General features: G+C 42.0%; 1 protein-coding gene across 4 annotated transcripts in view; it reads left to right on the top strand.

The window, feature by feature from the left end:
* Positions 1-15,898, top strand: part of AKT1 (AKT serine/threonine kinase 1) — a 76,900-nt gene extending 61,002 nt beyond the window's left edge. For all 4 annotated transcript variants that reach the window (XM_054067649.1, XM_054067647.1, XM_054067648.1 and 1 more), the window contains 4 exons: positions 339-553; positions 8,509-8,596; positions 13,318-13,420; positions 14,353-15,898. In XM_054067649.1, coding sequence (XP_053923624.1) covers positions 339-553; positions 8,509-8,596; positions 13,318-13,420; positions 14,353-14,432 — 486 coding nt within the window. In that variant the 3' untranslated portion in view covers positions 14,433-15,898. The remainder of the gene's footprint in view (positions 1-338; positions 554-8,508; positions 8,597-13,317; positions 13,421-14,352) is intronic.
* The last annotated feature ends 6,950 nt before the right edge of the window (positions 15,899-22,848 follow it).

The raw sequence follows: 22,848 nt of genomic DNA on the forward strand, positions 1-22,848 counted from the left end.
CAAATAAGTGAGAATTTAACAGCTGGCTCTGTAATGTGAGAACAGTTCTCAGCCTTTGGGCTTTCAAAAGTTGTGCTTATCGTGGTTGTAATGTGAGGAAGGGTGGGAGGAAGAAGGGGAGGAAGCTGCCATACTGCACCCACTGCCGCATTTTCCCCCTCCCGCTCACCTAGAGTGGTGAGCATGGGTGCCACTTGTTTTCAAATGGAAGTACTCTGCTGGTGGATTTGGCTGTGACATGATAAGATGATCTTGCTAGGGGAAATTTTGCTTCTTGAGTTCTGTGTTCATGCCTGTTTTGGAATGTCCTCTAAAGCCTTTTCGTTACATTTCTGCAGGTGCTGGAAGATAATGACTATGGTCGTGCAGTGGACTGGTGGGGTTTAGGAGTTGTGATGTATGAAATGATGTGTGGCCGGCTTCCTTTCTACAATCAGGACCACGAAAAGCTCTTTGAACTCATCCTTATGGAGGAGATTAGATTTCCACGCACTTTGTCACCTGAAGCAAAATCTCTCTTGTCAGGTTTGCTGAAGAAAGATCCTAAGCAAAGGTGAGACTGTTGTTTAATGGTTGTGTTTGTAAGCACTCATCCCCTCAGAAATGCTAAAATAAAAACAAATCACAAAAAATATGCTCTGCCTAAGGCCTTTGCAAAGAAATTAGTAATTGTGCTATACAGAGGTGTGTCCATGAAAGGGAACTGTCTTCAGGACAAGTAGCTTAAAAGTGACTTTCTGTGCTGCAGTACAAAAGGCCCCTTTTGCAGTCACTGAAAAACAGTTGAAAACGATGCTGCATAAGGGGCTATTGAATGCACATGTGCCAAATACGCTTCTTTATTTTAAAGTTGAGGAAGGCATTTCAGAGAAAGTCATAGTTTTGTTTCTAATCCATTCAAAATGATCATCCACCAAGATGTGGCAAGTGGGCCTGCTCATTTTTGATTAACTGTTGACATCAGCCGACACTGCAAATAGCGACATGAGGCAGCCAAACCTCAGGGCATGATGGCTGCCATTAATTAATTACTTTTTACAAGGGCCTGTAGTGACAGGATGAGGGGGAATGGCTTGAAATTGGAAGTGGAACATTTAGAATAGAGATTAGGAAGAAATTCTTCATGATGAGGGTGATGAGAAGCTGGCACAGGTTACGCAGGGAAGTTGTGGATGTCTTCTCTCAGGAAGTGTTCAAGACCAAGCTGCCCAGTCTGGTGAGGGGTGTCCCAGCAGGGGGTTGAAACTGGGTGATCTTTAAGTTCCTTTCCAACACAAAGCATTCTATTATTCTATAATTAATGCCTAGAGCCTCAGACATAGGAGGTTAACTGTGCCTTTGGTTGTAATGAATGCAATGGCTGCCATGGGTTATAAAGTGCTCTACACAGAATGTTTATACCTTCAGGCTGCTGTAGGTTTTCTGAATTTTTGCTTAAATCTGTGCTAGTGATTTAGCATCCTGCTTTGGACAGTAGGTGGTGGTGTTTGTACCATGTTTGTGATGGCGTTTATACCATGCTTAATCTACTTTTCCTATTTAGTTAGTTTGTTTTTGTGCTGTATTATTTAAAATGTAACCCTTGATTTAAAAACACAAAACAAAGCAACAAACTCGAGCCCTTAATGGCTAACAAACAGAAAATAGAACAAAATCCAAAAAGGATGTTGTCTTCTCACAAAGATAAACATCAGTTTGAAAACCTGCCATCTTGTCAGCCCAGACGTTTTTAAAGCAAATAATATTGTGACTCTTCCTCTGATCTCCTGTCCTGAGCATTCCACCGTAAATGGGTCTCGGACAGGAAATCTTTCATGTGAGGTGCAAGCAGAGCATTCTGTTTTGCTTTCTGATGTTTGTGTAGTCTGTGTGTGCATGCACACAGCAGGAAAATGGGCTTTTTGTCAGTACATGGATACTTGTAGTAAGGATTTTTGTCATCACTCTAGGCTATTTCCATCACTATTTTTGATGGGAATTCCTGTTGAGGGCTCTTGTAATGCAAGCCCACAGTTTGTACTACTGGAGGATTTAGCTTAGTGGTGACGTAAGGAACCAGAAAGAGTTTGGTCAGGAACGTGGCCAGCCTTGTACTGGATGGCTGCAACTGCATTCACCTCCTGAACCTGGTGACTGCAAGGGGACCTCCAGGAGAAGGTTCTGTCATTGATTAGCAGCCTCCTGAGCACTGCGCTCTTTGAGCATGATTGCAGCCCCTGCCAACAGGATTCCTGTCCAGGAAAGCACTGGGTTAAATACAGTTGTGAACCTTTTTGTAGCTTATTCAGGTGGGGCCTTTCAATCACTAGGAACACAAGCAGCATCTGCTGTAATTTGTTCTTAAAGGAGCATCTCTGATGAACCAAAATGCAATTTGTTTACAAACAAAGAACGCCCACATGTTTCTAATTACAAGGTTTTCCCAATGCCAATAATTACTTCACAATATGCTCGTTTTATACAAATAGCCACATGTATCTTCACATGTATCTTCTCCAAGCTTGGAACCAACCATGCTCTGATCTGTTGGACAGATGATTTTCATGCTGCTGATAGAAGTAACTATAGATTAGACAAGCCTACACGCATCCCCGCAGCTTGCTAATTATACTCCCAAGCGTTTTGGATCATGTTCTTAAACACTGGTTTCTCACCAGTCACTGTTCACCCAACTTTTTAACTAAAGTTGGGATTCAGCACATCCCCCACACTTTGTGGCATTTCAGGCAGTATGAGAACTGAGCTGGAAGCACTCAGAGTAGAAGTCCCGAGTCCTGGCTTTGTAGTTCTATTTTCTTTTTTACTCTGGTCTGCATGCTGGGGTGGGCGCCTGGGATGCTTGGGAGTTGACTCATAGTGAGTTCATGGATCCTTATTGAAGAAAAACAGCCAGTTAGCTGCGAAAATTCATTCCGTGAAAAGATAAATAATGAGTGATTAGTCTGGTTGACATTTAGCCCGTTGATGATGCTTTGGGGAACCCCTGTGTAACTTAGCAGAAATCCCCTCTTCCACAAAACCCAATGGTGGACAGAAGTTGGTATCATCGTAATGTTGGCTGTGGCAGAAAACATCACAATTGGCAGCGTTTAATAACTGCTGATGAACTTCAGAGTGGGATGGAGGAGAGAGCCAAAACCACGAGGAAAATTAAACTGGGAGATGCTGTGCCTTCCCATAGAATCCTCAAAAAAACCTAACAACAACAGAAGTTTATATAACAAGGCTCAGTGATGAAGATATTATAAGTATCAAGGAGATAGCGAATTGTGACCTCCATCAGTGAATTAAATGTTAATTACCTGTTGTATCTGAGCTGCATATAGTAGCAGTCTCAGCATTCTGCATTCAGTAACACCAATTCAGTCTCCAACTCACAGGCATATGGGGAAAATGTGAAGAACAATAAATTGCATTCTGCTTTCAATCAGACTGTTTTCTAAATTTGGTCATATAAAAGCCATTTTGTAAGAGAAAAGGAATTTTGACGTTTATTTTGGGATTGATATAAGTTTATGAATCGTGCAACGTGAGCCCTGATTTTCCTAAGGAAAGAAATCTATTCTGTAAATATTTTCTTTTCGTGTGACCTGAAATTCTCCTTCACTACTTTGTGTTACATATAGAGTGGAAGGAGGTAATCAGAGCATCTTTTCACACATAAACTAGCGTGGTTTTTAACATTTATTACCCTATTTCTGTCTGTGGAGACTGCAACCTATAAAAGTGGGCATGGATCAGAGTGCTGTGTGTAAATGAGCTGAGTTTAGATGGGTCGGTGGGTTTGTAATCAGCAGAGCATGAAGTCTTTACTTGACTTCACAGAGTTGTTGTTGTGCTGTGGAGCGCTGAAGGTGGTCACTGGGAGCTGGTGATCAGTCCTTGCAGCTGCACAGAAATCTGCACATCATTCTTTTTATTGATGGTGGTTCTTCCCACATCCAGATGCTCAGGAAGATCAGGGTGAATCAAGCCTTTATCTGCATGAAAACCAAACTCCTTATTGTTTCCCCTTGTGAGTGAGGGTCACTTGTAGTTAAGGTGTATGCATGTGTCCTGTCTTTGTGGTGCTCTGTTATGGAAAGGGGAGATGGCTTGAGCAAACTTGCTGTCGGACACCACTAAGTCTGCAGCCCGCACAGCTGCTGCTGGAGTTGGAAGAGGTAGAGGTGACAGTCGTGGGGACTGCAGGCACCTGGAGGTGGTCCTGGCTAGCTGGTGGCAGGCAGGAGGAGGTAACCTCTAATAGCTGATACTCTCAGGTAGCAGAGTTCATACCTTGTGGGCATCCAGAGTTTTGAAAGCACCCAGGGCAAGCGTCTTGTGTGTGTGTCAAGCACAAAAGCATTTCTGTCTCCAGACAAATCCAGTAGCCTGGCTGTCACTTGAAATTCAGGGTGCTTATCAAGTCTTCATACGTGTTTCACCAGGTGCTTTGAGGCAGACTGAGATTTAGTTGTTGTGTATGATAATTTCAGTCTAAATCAGTTCAGTCCAAAGCCAGTTTGGGCGAAGTCAAACAGTTCACCCATAGGAAATCTAAATTGAAGCTGAGGAAAACAGAGAAGGCAAATTTAAAGAGGGTTTTTCCCCCCCCCCCCCCCAGCTTTCTAGAAGTTGGTAGTGTAGAGACTTCCCAAGCCTCAGCATTGTCAAACATGACTCCTTTGTGGTTACTAATGTTGAGGAGTGGGAGCTTTTCCAGTGTTACTGGATCCACTACATTTGTGTCGCATGCATGTGGTTAATGAAGAACTGGGGAAGTAAAGTTCAGCACAGAGCTGGGAGTATCATTAGGCTTTCCAAAAGTCTCCATCTCTGAGCAGGAAAGTCCCCAAAGACTGTGTGCACAGTGCTTTGGGAAGAATACGGCCTTTTCCTTCCAAATCTGGAGTCATTGAATCATGCTGTTCCTAAAGCCAGCCAGAGCTTCTCCTGCCACTACTGCCAGCCACAGGAAAGCCGTGCAGGTGCAGTTCCTAAATCCTTTCCTGTGGCTATTGGAGAAGTAGTAAAAGAAGTTACTAATCTCCATCCTGACTGTATCAGAGAGGGAGAAAGGCACATCTGTGTGCTCTGAGCTGATGAACACTCATCACCTTTGCTGAGCTGATTTTCTTGAGCCCAGTGGGTCTTTTTGCACTGTTGTAAAACCAGGTTTGGGGCAGGGGTGAGTCAGAAAAATCATGTGAGGACAGAAAGGCACCATTTCTGTTGCCAAAAACTGTGGCTGTCTTCTTGGATGAGAATCGTGCCCTTGTGAATCTGTAAACAACAGAAATCCAGCACCTAAAAGTATGACAGTCTCTTTAGATGAATATTCACCCACAGTCAAAATCAATATTATGATTCCTGATACGGTGAAGCACGGATTTATGAATGGGATTTTTTGGCAGGACAGAGCGAAGGCGCTTGCTGCATTGGAGCCTGGCGGTCCTTACTGTCGAAACTTTTTAACTATAAAACTAGAAGTTTGTGAGTTCCTTAAAGAGCTAGAATGGACTTGGATGCTAAGCCTGGTTTACTTTTCTGTAGACAAATAGAGAAACAATATTTTTCATGTGATCCATTAATTGTAGTCTCCCAGTCTGATAACAACGCTGTCAGTGTTGACTTTGTGTTTCTACACTATGATTTTATTAAAACGTATATATAAAAAATTAGAATGCATACGTTTTTATAAGTCTTTGTAGTGATTTTTCTGTGGAATGGTAGCTGTTGGTCCTTGACTTGTAGAGCACAGTCATCATGAAATTATTAAAGGAACTTGGAAGCAATACACAGTTTTATGAAAATTAAAAACATGCAAATGGTTTAGTATTGATGTTGCACTTTAATAATAATTTTCTTGCTGGGATTTAACTGAGACATAGAAACAAAGGCTTTCAAATGTAGGTGGAAGTTAAATGAATAACCAGAATTGTTTGGCAGATATTTTTAAAGGAGACGAATGTAGAGAGAAGCTTGGGGGTTGGGATTTTTGTTTGGTTGGGTTTTTTTTGTTTTGGGGTTGTATTTGTTTTGGGTTTTAATTGCTTTTTGACCTCTACTCATTGCTTTATATTTCCTTGTATACTGTAAGTCTTTTTAAGGTCTATTTATATTATTTTTGGTTGTGTCTGAAGACTTAAATGCAAGAAATTTAGCTTTATTGTACAAGAATCTTTTCTAGACTTTTATTCTTGCTATATTTTTCCTGCTGCTGCTTCAGTTCTCAGTGGGGTTTAACCATGTTTTTTACATTAGGTGCTGATTTGATTTTTTTCTCCTTGAGTCAGTCCTTTCATAATAATTCTGGAAAACAAGAATGTATTTTGGAGTAAGTCTATATCCAAAATACGAGGTTTGTATCATTTCAAATGGATTTGTTTAATAGTGTAGGTTTTGAAAAGGTGAGTAAAACATCTGGGGTTTTGTTGGCATTGCCCCCAGTGTGTTTTTGCCCTTCATGGAACAGGGGATCATATTAAATAATGTGTTTTCCAAAGAACTCATGCGTGGCTGCAGCCTTCCTGCATTCATCTGCAAAACACGAGTCGAGTTCTTCTTAGCCCATAGTCACTCCTGAATTTCTGTGCTGAAGAGCAATCTGTTGACATTTGTGGATAAAGAGGTTTGTCTCCACCATCTCCTTCAGTGGCCATTGTCATCTGCACTGGGAGAGCAACGAAGAGCCTGGTGGAGACTTGGCAAAGCCTCTAGGCCAGTTTCGAACCAGCTGAGAGATGATCACTCACAGAGTTTGTTTCTGTTCCCAGGCTGCCCTGGAGTCTGTCTCTTTTCCAGGCTTCTCTGCAGCTCAGTAACGTTCTGCCAGGCAGAGAGGAGATCAGTCATCTGTCTTGTTTTGGCCTGTGGGACTCTAGGGTGAACTTAGGTATGGTGTTGGAGCTTACCTGGGGAAGGGGAGCATCACCTAGTGCTTTGAGACTTGAAGCCTGAGGACCCATTCCTTGTTCCACTGCACATTTCCTGAAGGAACGTGAAGGAGCAAACCCCTTTGGTTATTCTGACACTAAGTGGAACAGGATCAGGAAGCAGACATGAACTCTGGACTGCCAGTCACCTCTGCTGCTCGATCTCTCTGCTGCAGCTCTGTCCTCTGCTTGTGTTCTCTGAAGGCAGTGCTCGGACATAACTTAAGAGGGCTGCATACACCAGGGTCCATTCCAAGTCAGCATGACGTGTCACTGTATTTGACTCTTCCATGCTAAATGTTTTTTCAGCACTGTCTCAATAGCATTGTGCCTTTAAGCTACATCCCACAACACGCAGTGCAGTCTCAAGCTGAAAAAAATACCACTTCAATGGCCTGTAGCATAACCTTCATGTTGTCTGTGATATTTTGAACCAGAACCTTCCCATCTATCCCCAAATAATGGTTTATTGGGATGGAGGGTTACCACATGTGGCCTGGAGGAGATTCAGGGCCAAGTGCTATGCAGCGTAGATGAGGCCTGGCAGGGCAGCTTGGCTTCAGGTTCAAAGGGCGGTCCTTGGCCCCTTTTTCTGTACTAGTGTAGCTCTTGCCTTGGTCACATAGAGCCATTGTTCCAAGCTTTTATAACAGGAATAATATCTCTGTTTACCAGTGACACCAACAGTCAGAGAATAGGCAGATACTAGAGGCTAACCTGGATGAACATGGTGGCACCTTTTGTAGTTGAAACACTTAGCATCGTCTTGACCTTTTACCTGAAAGTAGGTCTCCTGCTGGTTATTTGTTTGTGTTTTATCCATGCATAGTTTTGCTTGCAGATGTGGTTCAGTCTTCTAGAGAACCTTTTAACCTCTGCAGAAAAATTTAAGCATCTGTTAGCTCAAGACAGCAACTAAACTGATTGCATCTATAAGCTATGTGGACAGTTTTATTTTGGAATAGAAGTGCTTTATCTTGATATACTTTAAGTCAATAAAACACCCTTTTGTGCTTTCGTGAACCAAGGAGAGGAAAAGATTTGCATACAACATGAGACTGTCGCTGCAGTTGTCAACTGTTTTCTTTAATGGAAATAAATCAGGTTGCATAAATCAGTTTGTCTTAAAAATCCTTGCCTTTTCAACAGTTTTATTGTTGGCATCACTCTCCTCTAGGAAACTGTAAGGGTGGTCACTTGTTAATTTAGAAAAAGAGAGGGGTGTGTGTCTCAGATCTTTTACTGGGTCTGTTCTATGGAACAGACCTAGTAGACAGCAGAACAGCATCTTTCCTGAAGTGCAGGGCTTTTGAATCATCATTATTAATTTTTTTTTCTTGTTTGTTTGTTAAAGACAGACCTTTGTTCTTATTCTGTTTGTTAGCCTGTTTTCAAATCTTTCAGTGGAACTGTGCTGAAACCTAAAATAGACTATCCCACAGCCCTTGCACAAAAACAAATATGAAGCAAATGCTAGAACTGCTCCCAGATGGGTTATATAAACACAGAATTTCTTCACTACCATTTAATAAAAATTGTATGAGAAAAATAACTGTACTCAAACATTTAATTACTTACTTTGCCCAAACAGGTTAGGTGGCGGTCCTGATGATGCCAAGGAGATTATGCAGCACAAATTCTTTGCTGGCATTGTTTGGCAAGATGTATACGAGAAAAAGGTACTTGTACAACTGTTCTCCCAAGGTGAATTGTTGCTGTGGATGTACTGAATGTTTCAAATTGCGTTGCCCTCGGTAAGGTACACAGAAGCCCTCCATGGAAGAGGTTTGCAATTGTTTTTAACAAGGCTAAACTGCTTCATGTTTCTTAAAATACTGTAAGTGGATTACTTCTGAACCAAAGCTGCTTTTCACAGTGAGAGGAGCATCTCTCAATGAATGTTCTTGAATAAATAGGATGCCACCAAAATTGCTTCCAAATTTAGACGGTATATAAGCTTTTAAAATGGCTTTTCTTATGAATTCTTGTTGCCATTTCTTGCTGTTGACTGACGTATCCAGGAGTTACTGTTGATTCCTGAGCATGTGGAAGCAAATCTTCCTAGAAGCAGTAGTACTGTTTGTTCCCTTGGCATTTTTCCTGCTTTGAATGATGAAATTAGACTGAATAGGCAGGTGCAGAGAAGTGTAGGCTTTTACATCAATCCAAGCCTCATTTTTTTGCTTTGGTGGCACAGGGTTGATGTGGTGTCTGCACTTCATAGTGTTTCTCATAGGTTTTCCTTGCGACCCACTGAGTTTGTAGGCTATCCAGTGGGGAGCCACTGAAGTCAGAGAGCCCAGCCATTTCTATATGAGTGTGTTTCATCAGCTGTCTGTGCCTCAATGTCCCTTCATTCCCAAGTAACATATTCCATTCCTTCAAGATGTCGTACTTCGTGCATTTAGGGTGATCTGCTGTTATCCTCTTACATTTGATTCTCACCAGTCACATTTTCTGTAACACTTGTGTAAAACGTGTCTGGTGATTCACGGCTCTCGTCTACTGGTGCCACATGATCTCACTCAATCCCAGCCTTTCCCAAGTTCCCTCCTTCCACCTGCAGCCCCACGTAATATCAGATCTTGTTTCATCTCTAAATATGGTTCAGCTCTCCCTGCAGTTGGTGGGAGCAGGTAAGAAGCTTAGCAGTAACTGAGTTTTAATTCTTTGGATTCTTTCAGTAAAACTAATACAGGGATTTATTATCAACATTCGTATTCTTAGAAAAAAAATACAGAATAACATGGTTGGTTTCCATACTGTAGTGAGAGAGTTGTGCTTGTATACAATCACAGAGAGTGCTCGGTTTCCTTCTCTTCTTTCACTTCCTCATAGATTGGTGTGGCTAAAAGGAACTGAAAAATGATAAAATAAGTTTTTGTGCCTTGAAAGTGTAGATAAGAGTTTAGACCTCTGTCCTTTCGAAGCATCCCTAGAGAGAGAGCTGCCTGTGGTCATGAGGGCAGGAGGGCATTGCATGGAGTTTGTTCCATATAATATACAAAGCATATCTGAATTACTGGTCTAAACCAGGAGATTATCCCCATTTCTACACAGCTGACAAGCTGAATACTTGGAGGTTTGCTATTTTTTTTGTATTTTAAGGTAAAAAGTTCATCATGGGGCTGAAATGTCTTCACTGAAGTTATTTGTTATTTGATGGTGGTCCTGCTTCCCTGAATGGGGGAGAAATCACACAAGCTGGAAGCAGTTTGTTCCTCCATAAGGACTGAGAAAACCTTCATAAATCATCTCATAGTAATACTGACTCAAGATTGTTGTGGAAACTATAAGGAAATTCCAAATGTTACACATTTTGGAGAAAACTGTGCTAATTGAGACTATTTCTGACCTTGGCATATCCAGGGAGGCTAGATTCTGGTTTTGCTCGCGTCTCGTTAACACGGGCATATGAAATTGGATGTAAACCATTACCTGCTGTAGAAACAGCCGTACTGTGCAAATGGGGAGATTTCCAAAAGCCTGAGTAACTGCTGCCTACATTCTGGGTGGTCTAAAGAGAATCTTGCAGCATTTACCTGAAATGCAGTTTCATGGATAAAAGCTGAATTCTGTCAGCTGCCTAGAGGTGTTTATGTGCTAAGCTTGGTTACCTGCTCTCTCTGGATAATGGTGAATACGTTTATGGATATAGGCTTGGGGTAATCGAGAACACTTACTTTGTAATTAAGCTTTTTGGAAACACAGCTTTGCTTTGAATTATAAGCAGTTTTGAATAACTGGAGTTGTCCCAAGAATTTAAAATATTCATTAGACTCTCCTGGAAAGGTGCTGTTATTTGTCTCCAGTGCAAAGAAAGGTGTGATTTAGGTTGCAGTATTTTGCCCACCCACAAGTGAAACATACGCAGTGGGATTTTAATCACTTTTTTTCTGGTCTTTTTTGTTTCTTAAACCAACATAAGCCTGTAGGGATCATGATGGTCTGCAGCAGTGGGAGGCTACAGGTGGCACCTCTCTGCCAGTTGAACTGCAGAGCTATTGCTCTCAGCTTCTCAGTTAAGCAGCATATTTGCTTGGTAAAGCCAACGTTAGAGCTTTCTGTGGCTCCCCCTCTGTTTCCAGCTTAATGTTCTGAATTCAGCACCTATGGGGCAAAAAAAAATTGTCTTGTGAGTGCATCATAATCTGTCTGTTTTTAACAGGTATTAAATAAAAGGGGAAATGACACTGGCAGCACTAGTGCGTTACATGTGTGTTCTGACTTAGGATTTCTGCTCCGAGTTGTTCTGCTGTGCTGAGTTCAGGTGGCTGCTGGGGGTGCCCAAGCCTTAGATCACCCTGTGCTGCACACAGCAAGCTAGAGAAACTGGGAACATCGCAAGTGCCAAACCCACCGTTAGCTTAAAAGGACAGGCAGAACTTCACACACGCGTGCACGCACAGCTTGCCAAAATCAAGCCAAAGTTTGCTTTACGAAGCAGGCAGAAAACTGCTAAGAGGAGAAGGTGAATAGATTTAAAATGTGAAAGAAAGAATGTTCGTCCTCAACAGGAGTTTTTCATGTAATAGGTTGCTGTGACTTGATTGAGAATAGTGTTATTAACATTATAACATTATAACATGGAGCTTTCCCTCTTCAATAGCTTCAGGAGGACTGTAAGGCTCAGAGCCACTGGTGACTTTAAGATATGCTATTTCCTTCTCTTTTTTAAATTCAAGACATAAAGACCACTTCTAAAGACCTGATTTTTTTTTTACATTTGCCAGGCTCCTTTAAGCCATTGTTAGGCACAGAGAAACATTAGTAATTAAAAGAAAATATTTTTAATGCATGCTATATTTGTGCTCTCATATAATAAACAGAATTTTTATGTCTCTTAATTTTTCCAGATTGATTTTAAAAGTTAATGTTCCTTTGTGTTTGGCAATACTGCCATATGCATAGATTACAAAAGTCTTAACATTGAAAATGAAGAAGCTTCATTGGGTTGTTGTTTCTAAAACATGACAACCCTCTGTTGCTCTTAAAACAGATCGGAAAGATGATCCTAGTGATAGGGAGCTTGATGCTGGTGCTCTTCTTATTTACCAGCTCACACTTGATTCTTCAGATCTAAGCTGGGGGGGATGATATGGGTGAGGAAGAGGTGTTTTATACCATCAAGATTTGCTGATGTTTTCCAGGTAGAGATTTCTGTCCGTGTGGTTCTTATTTCTGTAAGAGCAGGAGTGCAAGTCTCGGGGTCACAGCTCAATTACAGTTGGAGCAATTTACCATTTGCCTTAGTAAACCTTTCCCTGCAGTTTCAGATTGGAAGCCATACACTTCCTCAATCACGCTCTGAAATTGTTGCCTGGTGCGGCTCTGTGCTATTAAAAGACAGCCATGCTTAACCTCAGTGGTGGGCGAGCTGAAGGCCAGCTCGGGGAGCTATTGCATGTCCTCTGTGGGAGGGCTGAGAACAGTGTTTGCATTCTGTTTCTGCCTCATAGTGCAGCGCGGAGGTGAGCAAGGTCTGAATCCCAGCTTCGTTGCCCTCCAAAACTGTACATGTTCCAACTCTGGGCATCTGTATGCAACCAGCTCCGCCACCTCGATTCCCAGGCGCGCTCCTCCCCCAGTCCCAGTCGAGCAGCTCCACTCCATCTGGAGTTCCTCTTGCCAGAGCTTGCCTAGGTACACATGGGTGATTTCTAGCCTGTCTGCCCAAGCGAGTGACAAGAATAAAGCCCAAAGAGCGTGACTCATGGTGTAACAAGAGGAGAATGTTCACTGCAAAGCATGCTTGATTTTTTGTACGCGCTCCAGATTTTCCAAGTTCAGGGTTGAGATCAAACTGCTTTGGGGGACCGAGAGTGTAAGCGCTTAATGCTGCTGCTGCCTCGTCCTAAACTCTCCCAGGCTGGCCCGACCCACAGCCCAGTTGCAGAGAGCACTGCATGGGCACAGCAGCTCTGTAGTTGAGATTTTTTTTGTGAACATCACAACCCTTGTGGTGATACGTCAGTCAAGTTGATCAGTTTGGTATCACTGAGCATCTTTCTTACTCACTTTTATCCTCCTTGAGCATCAGTCTGAGTAGATATAATTAACAATTTCCATATGATTGGTTGGGGAACCAGTATATACTAGTATTGTTAAAATTCACAAGCATGTTATTTATTACTTGAAGAAATGCTAGGATTCTAGGTTTTTCTTTGTGCAATTAAATCCTAGAGACATGTCTTAAATGCCCCTTCAGTAGGAACTGCACACCTAAATATATACTTTTTACTGTAAATGGTTCCTTCTTTATGAACAGGCATTTTTTAAACTTGTTTTAGGATGGTAGGAAAAGGCAGTGCAGCTTCTATCTTGTTTACAAATTCCACCTGCTCTAAGCGGTACTGCAAGAATCTGTAAATGAACAGTATTTTCTTTTTCCTTTTCATAGCTCGTACCTCCATTTAAGCCACAAGTTACATCTGAAACAGATACAAGATACTTTGATGAAGAATTCACAGCACAGATGATAACAATCACTCCTCCTGACCAAGGTAAAGTTTTCCCAAGTGTTGCCCACTGTGCTTTCCAGGCCACCAGAATCATTTGCTAGGATGTTCCCTGGTCTCTTTGGACCCTGTGAAAATGCATCAGTTTGAACTGATGACCTCAAGCTGTGCCAAGGGAGGTTCAGATTAGACAGCAGGAAAAATTTCTTCACCACAAGGGTTACCAGGCCCTGGAAAAGGCTGCCCAGGGAACTGGTTGATTCACCATCTGTGGAGGTATTTAAAGCGTAGGTAGGTAAGACGTTCAGCAGTATGGTTTAGTAGTGGACAGATGTGGTTGGACTCATAATCTCAAAGGTCTCCAATCTAGCGATTCTGTGATTCTGTGAACTTGCTGGGTTTCCATAGATGTATTTGACCAAGAAGTCAGTAAACTGATGTGAAAATTTCTGTATCTTTCCACTTTGGAAAATGAAATGTTCTAGAAGGTAGTGAGATTATTTGTACCATTGTCTTTTCCAAATCTGTACATTCCCACTGGAAAATAATTCTATCTACCTGTGTACATCTGCACACACACTGTATATATGAAGGCACTCAACTGAGTGAGGACCAACATCTCTATTCAAGCAAACTATATTTTATTTTCATGGTAATTGAGCATATTTGATCTTCTGAAATAGCAATTGCCAGAAATTCAGAACACTGAATATGGATTTAAGCAGCGCAGTTCCTAGCAATTTTACATAGCCATCTGAAAAAAATGCTTACATAAAACACTCAGGACCTTCTGTGATGCCCATTTAATGGGGTGAGGTTTTAGAATTCCTGTTTCTTTGTTTTTTCAAGTTGTGGAAGGAAGAAGCTACAGTGACATTTTCAGAAACAACTTTGCCATATGTATAGTAGTGCTTGTTTACTTAAAAAGGTAGCGAATAGTGTCTACTTTTTTTTTTAATTTGTTTTTTATTTTTCAGATGACAGCATGGATTGTGTAGATAATGAGAGAAGACCTCATTTTCCTCAGTTCTCCTATTCAGCCAGTGGAACCGCTTAATGTTTTGCCATGTTTTCCCATTCAGAAATAAAACAGACTGCATTTTGGGGACCTTACTTCAATGGACACTAGAGAACTTTCTATATTATCTGAATTACAAACTGTGTTTGTATTACAACTTAGGTGAATTTGTAGGAAGCCTCACAGATTCTGTATTTAAAACAATTCTTTGATGCATTTTTGAGAAGGAAAACAAATCCATTCTTAAAGTATTACGTCAAGGCTTTTATGCTGAATGACCATAGGTTTTTAAGAATATACACCAAAACTGTTTACTTTAGAAATAATTAAGGTATTCAACATATCAGCAACTCTGACCAGAAAATCCCCTTATTTTATTTATTTCATACAGTTCGTTATCTAAATATAGAATCTGCACTCTGAACAATTAGATTTATATAGGAAAAGATAAGACTTTAGTAGCTAGTGCAATAATATACGCAACAAAGTGAACAAACTCTGGAGGGTTAAGGTTCATACTCATTTTGGACAGCAGCGAAGTGTCATCCAACTCCAGAAAACCGCCTCTAGGAACAGCATTAATGGCCTCAGTGAGGTAAATCAAAAAGCAAAAGTTATTTTTGTTATAACATCTGCTACAAGACATTACATATCAAACTGAATCCGGTGGAGTTGCCACGTCGTACAGATGAGTATTCCATTCCAGGCAGCACATTTAATTCTCCCATTTGTGTAGAGTTTAGGAATACTTCATAGGATTGGCTTCTCAGAACCTAGAAAACGCTTGATTTACCAATCTAATACAAATTGCAACAATGCAGAATCACCCACTTTCACCACTGTATAAAAATACCATACAGGTCTCAGTGAGAAATCATCCTAATGAGCAAGTCAACCAAACAAAAGTACATTTTGGCACTGAAGTAATGACTTGTTGCCGCTTTTTTTTTTTTATGAAAAGATATATGAATATATATAAACACTTACTGATTTTTTTTGCATCAATGCCAGATCATTTCTTCTTTCTTGAGTGTGCATTAAAGGTATCAGCCAACAGTTCATGGTGCCTTCTCACTCTTGAAGATTCCCTCTAACAGTGTTTCCCACATATAAGAAAAAAACTAGGTTGAAACTTCATACATGTTTGAATAATAATTGTGTTCAAAAAGTGATTTTTCTGTTGTTGTTTTTCATTTTTAATCTTAGTGGAAAATTCCCCACCCCCTATTTTTGTTGTATCATGTTTCTTTGTAATTTTCATAAAAGCAGACTTATTCTGTCTCTGCTGCAGTGAATTTATTCCGTTGTAGGTTGCGTTCTCTTAAATTGCTTTTTTTTGTTTTTCATTCTCTTCGCTGTATAAAAAATGATGATGTGTACTGCAGTTAACTAGCATTTATTTTTTTTATTTGAAAGGGAGTATGTTATGAACCCCTTTGCTTCCCCTTTTGATCAGAAACTGCTGTGTTTGCACAGAGCCCATCATCTTGACTTTTTTTTTTTTTTTAAAACAACATTCAACTCTAGTATTTTTACTCATGATATGAAAGTTTCCCTCCAAGTACTTAAATAAAATTGCTTTAACAAGTTAGGTTCTTATTTCTTGTGGTAGGAGCCTTCTGAATTTGCAGAGATGTAACAGCTGCTCCAGTCTCTATAGTCTGATGTGTCCGTCGCTGAGGGATTCAGGCTTTTCTACCCATCTTCGGCCATTTCATCTCTGTGCTGATCATTATGCAAAGATAATTTTGGCAAATGTTCGTTAAAAGAAATATACTCTGTGCCAGAAATAGTTTGTCTTGAGGTCAATGAGAATAGGCCTCATTTTGCTGTCCTCCTGATGCCAGTAAGACTGTGTTACTGTGGCCTTAAATCTTCAAAGGTATTTCTGTTCCAGTCACTTGGGCCAGTGTACAGTATATAATACTGCCTTTCCTTTCTAGGGACTAATGACTAATACTAATTGCTTCTAGTAGGTTGTTAGACAAGATTGAATGTACTTTTTCAGACAAGAATACAGAGAAAAATACAGGAACATCCAAGAACAACAGTGTTATGCTTCATATTAAGCACAGAAGTTGCAGCTGTAGTAAGCCATTAAACATCCAAAACAGTTTTTTTGGTTCTAGGCTTTAATTCCCGGTAGAATTTACTGCGTATTCTGTGCAGGGGGAAGGTGAAAGGAGGGATCTCTGTCTGTAGAGGAGAGCACCGGCGCTGGACAGCCTATCCCATTCTGCAAGTCTGATCTCCTAACTGCTCTCCTTTCTCGGCTCCCAAGCCTTCATCTGAGTTGCCAGCCAGCCCAGGACAAAGTCCAAAGGACTCTTCTGCAAGTCTACAAACTGAACTAACACACTTTGTGCGCCCAAATATAGGTAATGTGACTGAGCAAAGGTTACTGCAATCTGCCCCAAGAAAAGCTGGGCTTCCAAGTGCAGGAGCAGACGTGGATCGTGTTGTTCTGTGGAAGTTGATTATGTCTCAGAACAATATTGTTTTGCCAGTTGTTGCTAATGGCAAAATTGCTAATGTATTCTTATATGTAAAATGGAACTTAAAAAGCTGCTAAAAAAGTTGGTGAATCTCGGTATCGTTAGCGACAGCGAGCTGTGGGGTCACACCTGAATGCAGGGTCTCTGGGTATTTTCCGTCATTTTGCCTGTGGTTGTTCAAAGCACCTTCCGTCGTCTATAACGGAATGATTTACCAGCATTACAGCTGCTTATCACAACAAGGTGTTCTTTTCATTTTGATTTAGCATAGAAAATCCTATCTCCAAAGTCCCTGGCCTCATTGTCATTCACCTCAGATTGCTTTTGTACCATATAGACAGAGACTGCTTAAATCTTCCACGTTCCTTTAGCTCTTTTACTTGAAAACACAAAACTTTTCTAGCTATCTGTACAGGCACAACCTCATTTTTCCTTCTGGCATTGACAAATGTCGTCTTGCTGTGGTGTTGTACTTGACAGCACATGCGGTGCATCCCAAGCGCAGGACAGTGGTAGTGTACGTGTTACAGCCCAGGAACTTGGTTGTAAACTCAGGTTGGGAGGGAAATAGAAAGTAAAAAAACCTCTGGAAGAGCAAGTTAACACCATTCTCTGTGCTTCTGACTGCAGTCGGAAGGCAAGGTCAGCCAAGCAGTGGCCAAACCAGCGGAGCAGTGCTGCAGCTGCTGCTGCTTCTTTGGGGTTGAGAGATGTGGGCAGAAGACAGGTAATTAATTCTGCAAACTCTATTTCATATTCTCTCATGTAACTAAAACATCTATTGCAATCCCATTAGGATATGACAGGCTGTTCCCCCTTCGAACCAGGTGAAGATCGCCGTGGTTCATAGTATTCCCAACTCTGCCCAAGCTACGATCTGTCAGCCCCACAATAAAATAAACTGCTTGGGCACTTCTCTTTGCATACCATTGTGCCTCCGGTAGGAATCTCCACGTGCTGTCCAGCTGCTGCATTGTCCGTGTGCAGGCCTCGAGTCGCTTTGCTGCTATTTGAATTGGTTCCCGGTTTTCCACCTCAGAAACAAGTTATGGTAGTTTTGGAGGCTTGAGGGTAAAAGCTTCCAAGGAAAGTTTTAATTTGGTGATCTTTGCTTCAACTGGGAGTGAATTATCTTGCCTGCTGCTTTGGATTGCTTGTGTGCAATCCTACTCGGTACAAGAGTGCTGTACTCTTCATACTCTTACGTGTTGTGGTTTCTTTAACATCTTTGAGAAAAATACTCTGCTTTTTTAGAGAGGAGATGCTAAGCCACATTTGATTTCCAGTGTCAGGCTTTAGGATGTTTCAAATTAGAGGTTACACCCTATAGTGGGCGTACGAACTCCAAGGAGATAGAGATTCAGAAGGGAAGCCCACACACGTAAAGTGCCTGTGTGAGTTGCATGGATTTTGTGGGCGAGAAGTCTGGGAGGAAGGTTTGATTTGTTTTGCTGGATCTCAAAGAGCTTCAGAGGTAAAAACCAATTTAAAGAAATCAGCGTGTGTAAAAGGATCTTGTTTCTTCAGTGTTGCAAATGAGTGTGTTTATCTTCCACTTTTAGCTCAATTTTCTTAATAACAGGGAGGTTAATTGCCACTAGAAGTAAAGCAAAAAGAACACACAGTGCCTATAGCAAATGGGAGCTTATTATCCCTAATGTCGCTGAGTGTACAGACGTTTAGTAGCTCTGTCTAATGGAACATACGCTGCATTCTAATCAGGTGATGACTGGTTTGCTCTGTGTCTGAAATAATGTTAAACAAAACCACTTTGTTACAGTAGTCCCTGCACATCACATTTTTGTCTTAAATTGTAATTTTTGGAACTGCTGGTTGCCGTTCTGGGTTTGTGAGCATGGTGGGTTCTTTCTCAAGGACCAGATCAAGGACTTTGTACGTGAAAACACCACTTCTCTCTCAGGTTTTTCAGCCTGCTTATAGATTAGTTCTCAGTTTCTCTGTTGCTGAAGCACTGCTTTGTGTGGTTGTCTGCCTGTCACAACTCACCACCTTTCTTTAGAGTTGTCTTTATGAACTTCTTTGTTAAATGTAACTCTGGTCTATGCTAGGATTCCATTGTTATGGATTTTTCGGTGCTGTTTCTTCATGTCTTCTCTCATGTTACTGTAACTGCCTGGATTTTGCATCTTCATGAGGTCTTTGAGTTTGTTTCAAGAAGATAATGACACCGCAGGCGGCGGTTGCTGTATTTCTGAATTCTAAGGGCCTCTCAAGTTCTGCACATTTTAACAATACATGCCTTTCACCCCCGTAGAAGATACTGTAATTATTTTGAGTACAAGAGTGAAAAATATTCACAGAAACAGAGGAAACACAATCCCCATCCCAAATGTCGTCTTTAGTTATTTGTAAACTCTTACCGTGTTTATTTCTTTGCACTGTCGGGTTGTTGCAGTACTGATGCTGTTTGTTAGCCAGAAAACTGTTGGGGAGTGCTGTGAAAACCCGTATCGGAACAAAGAATAGTGACTGTGATCTTCAGCAGAGTGCCTGGGAATTCATAAAATCATAGAATAATTTGGGTTGGAAGAGACCTTAAAGATCATCCAGTTCCAACCCCCCTACCATGAGCAGGGACGCATACCCCTAGTTTGGGCTGCCCAAGGCCCCATCCAACCTGACCTTGAACATCTCCAGGGATGGGGCAGCCACAACTTCCCTTGGCAACCTGTGCCAGTGCCTCACCACTCTTATCGTGAAGAAATTCCTCCTAATGTCCAGTCTAAATCTGCCCCTCCCCAGTTTATACCCATTGCTCCTCGTCCTGTCACCACCAGCCTTTATGAATAGTCCCTCTTCAACTTTCTTGTAGGCAATTCATCAAAATTGGATTAAAAAGATCATAAAATACATGCTTAAACATTACATTTGGGGAAAAAAAGCAAACCCAGCAATACTGGTCTTCCTTCATCTCACTGAAGGACGGTGGATGGAGCAAATCGGATTCCTTTGCCGACTGCGCTTGGAGCACTCTCCAGAAATCCCTGCAAACCTCAACTAGTCTGTGAGTCGATTTAGGTCTGGATTTGACAGCTCGTACCTTAGTGAAGGAGGTTCTTCATGGGTTGTTTTGTTTGGTTTTTTTTCCTCTATTGTTTCTGGTATGTGTCCACATTCCCAGACTGACGCAAGCCCTCTCCTGTGTCCATGCGCTCTGTGTGACTCAGCACCACTTGCTTTGAGATGCTTCCAGTAGTACAAATCCTGCATTTTTCTCATTTTCTTTTATGTCATTGGCCCTGGTCGTCACTGCACTTAACATACGTCGCTTAAAACAGTGTCTTTGTTGAGTTTGTACATGTTTTATTGCATTATAGTTTTGTCGGTAATATTCTCAGGTTCATATATATAACTATGTATATATAACGAGTTCATTGCATTCTGGGGCTGCCACTGGACTGCAAGGTTGTCAGCACCTTCCTAAAGCAGGAACACCAACACTTGCCCTCCCGTTGCTCCATAGGGGTGCAGGCAGGCAGGATATTAAAAAGTTTCCTCCTGGCATGACTAGGAGAGAAAATCCTGAGTGATATTTACTCTTTGCGGTGGCGGATGATGTCCACTTTGCGTTAGGATTTGCACTCTTAACAGGATGCTTTGGCTGTTCCTGGAAGGCTGCATTAACAGCATCGCCACCAGGCGCTTCCATCTCTGCTTGGGTTTGGTGGTTGCAGTTTTTCCTTCCCACAGCTTCATGCACAAAATAGATTCCTTTAATGTTCTTTTCACGCGTCTGACACAGGTCACTCGGCGACTGTCCCTAGCGCCGGCTGGAGCCGCCAACTCCCTGAAGGTGGCTGGAACCTGGAGCTTCCCGGCTTTACCCTGTGGGTTTGCATATGCTTCCAGTTTGCCGACAGCTGTTGAAAATGCCAATTTGTCTTCGGTCTCCTGCCAGAACTGAATCCAGCAGCTCAGCACGTGTCAGCAGCGCCTCAGTCAGGAGCCCCTGAGTGGCTGAGCGCAAGGTCTGCGCTGCAGAGCCTCCTTAGCCTCTCCTCTTTATTGTAGTTCAGTGAAGTACAGATCTGACTATGAAGAATTGCAACACCTTTTCCACGCACAGCCCTGGCCTGTGGGGATGAAACAGCATCCGAGCGGTTTGAGTTGGTTTTTAGTAGCTAATAGATTTCTCTGATGTATTTGATAACTTACTGCAATGATTTTAAAGACTTTACGGATGTGCAGAAGGATCAAAACATTAGCCCTTTAAGGAACTTTAATAATGAAAACGGAGTGATGCTATTCTTAAGATGGTTGCAGCATATAGTGAGCTTTCCATATGATATATTCTGCTACCGCAATTGTTCCTTATTCTGATTTTATTGGGGGAAATGAAACTAAACAGGAAGGCAGGAATACCTGCTGACAGTCCAGTAAGGAGTATAAAATGAAACTGAATAAAACAAAGCAGAAAGAGCAAGGTCACTTGGAGTAACTTCATGCAGGCAGGTGGGTTGCAGAGGAAGGGAGGTGTAAGAAAGCAGAACGATATGTAGTTATTTACACAGGTGAGCTTGTCATAAGTTTCATTTTAAGATAAAGGGATTAAGCTTAGTATCTCCCTTTACTCAATTATTAAGACTTGAAATCACATTCCCTTTCCAAAGTTTTACTTTCAGTGCTCATTTGAGCAGCTGTTAAGGAAGCAGAGATCAAAGGTAACCGCTTGTTATTTAAAAGGGATATTTGTTTAATTCTAGTAAGCAGCTCACCAAGTTGTGATGAGGGTGATACTTCCTGGGCTGCCCCGTAGCTTTCCAGGTACCTTTGAGAAACTCATCACTCAGTGCTTTCTTAGAGGCTGAGTTTGAGGGGTGAGGTCAGCGTGTGAGTGCGGCAGCGGTGCCCGGCGTTCCTCTGTGCAAAACAGTCCTGACAACTTCCTTTTCAAACTGGTGCCGATGGCCCGCTTTTAATTAGCAATTCTGGATAATGAGAAAACACAAGTAGATGTTGCAAGAAAGGAAAAATCCATAAGGATACCTTTCAGACATGGAGAAAACCCTAGCTCTAAATACACCTGTTTTTTCTAACAGGTTCAGCTGACGCTCCCACAGTACGAGCTATGCGTGTGCACACGTCCGAGCGGCACACGCTGCAGGTACGGAGGCTGCTGGAGGCCCCGAGCACCCGAGGGCTGCTGCAGAGGAAGGCTGTAGCAGCACAAAGCAGCTTCCAACTCCCCATCTGGAAAAAAATTCCCCACAGGAGCACAGGCAATGGCAATGCCATCTGTCTGTCTTCCGCAGAGCGAGTGTCCTCTCGTGGGAGCCGAGAAAGATCTGGCACATGGAGGTGGGCTTTCACTTCCCGCTGCACGGAGGTTGGATGCAGACTGCTGGGTGTTACCTGCAGAGACCAGGCTGCTCTATTCTGTCCCCCCTCGCTTTTCTTAGCCAGTTTTGTCTGTATTCCTGTTCTCTTTATTTTGCCTTTTTCCTTATGACACCTTCCTCCTTCCCAGCAGACCAGAACAAACGGTTATCTTCCTCCTCCCCTGCCTTCTCGTTCTTTTTTATGCTCCCTCAGCCTGTTTCTGATCTCCTGCAGACCCTTCTAGAGGGCAATTTATGAACTGATATATCATTTCTTACTTTAAATAATTATTTTTCCTTAGGCATTGTCCTGATGCTGGATGCTCCCTGGGTTGCTGTGAAGACTGCAGACACCCAGTTTTGGAGTTAAGATCCCATTTACATGGTAAAAGGAAGCTGAAAGACCCTCTGTCCTCAGTCTAAGTTTAGATTTAATGAGCAAAAGGAGGAATGGTAGTTAAAACCTACAGTGTAGTCCCTCTCTGGCATGGCACGTGGATGAGAAGAAGGTCCCAGCTGCAGCCTCCAGTGTGGGTCAGGACTGTGCCTGCTGCTGGACTTCCACAGAAGATACAAAATACCGAAGAAAACCAAGTATTTGTAGGGATGGTTGTATTAGCT

This window comes from Cuculus canorus, chromosome 5 (assembly GCF_017976375.1).
Source record: "Cuculus canorus isolate bCucCan1 chromosome 5, bCucCan1.pri, whole genome shotgun sequence".
Lineage (NCBI taxonomy): Eukaryota > Metazoa > Chordata > Aves > Cuculiformes > Cuculidae > Cuculus > Cuculus canorus.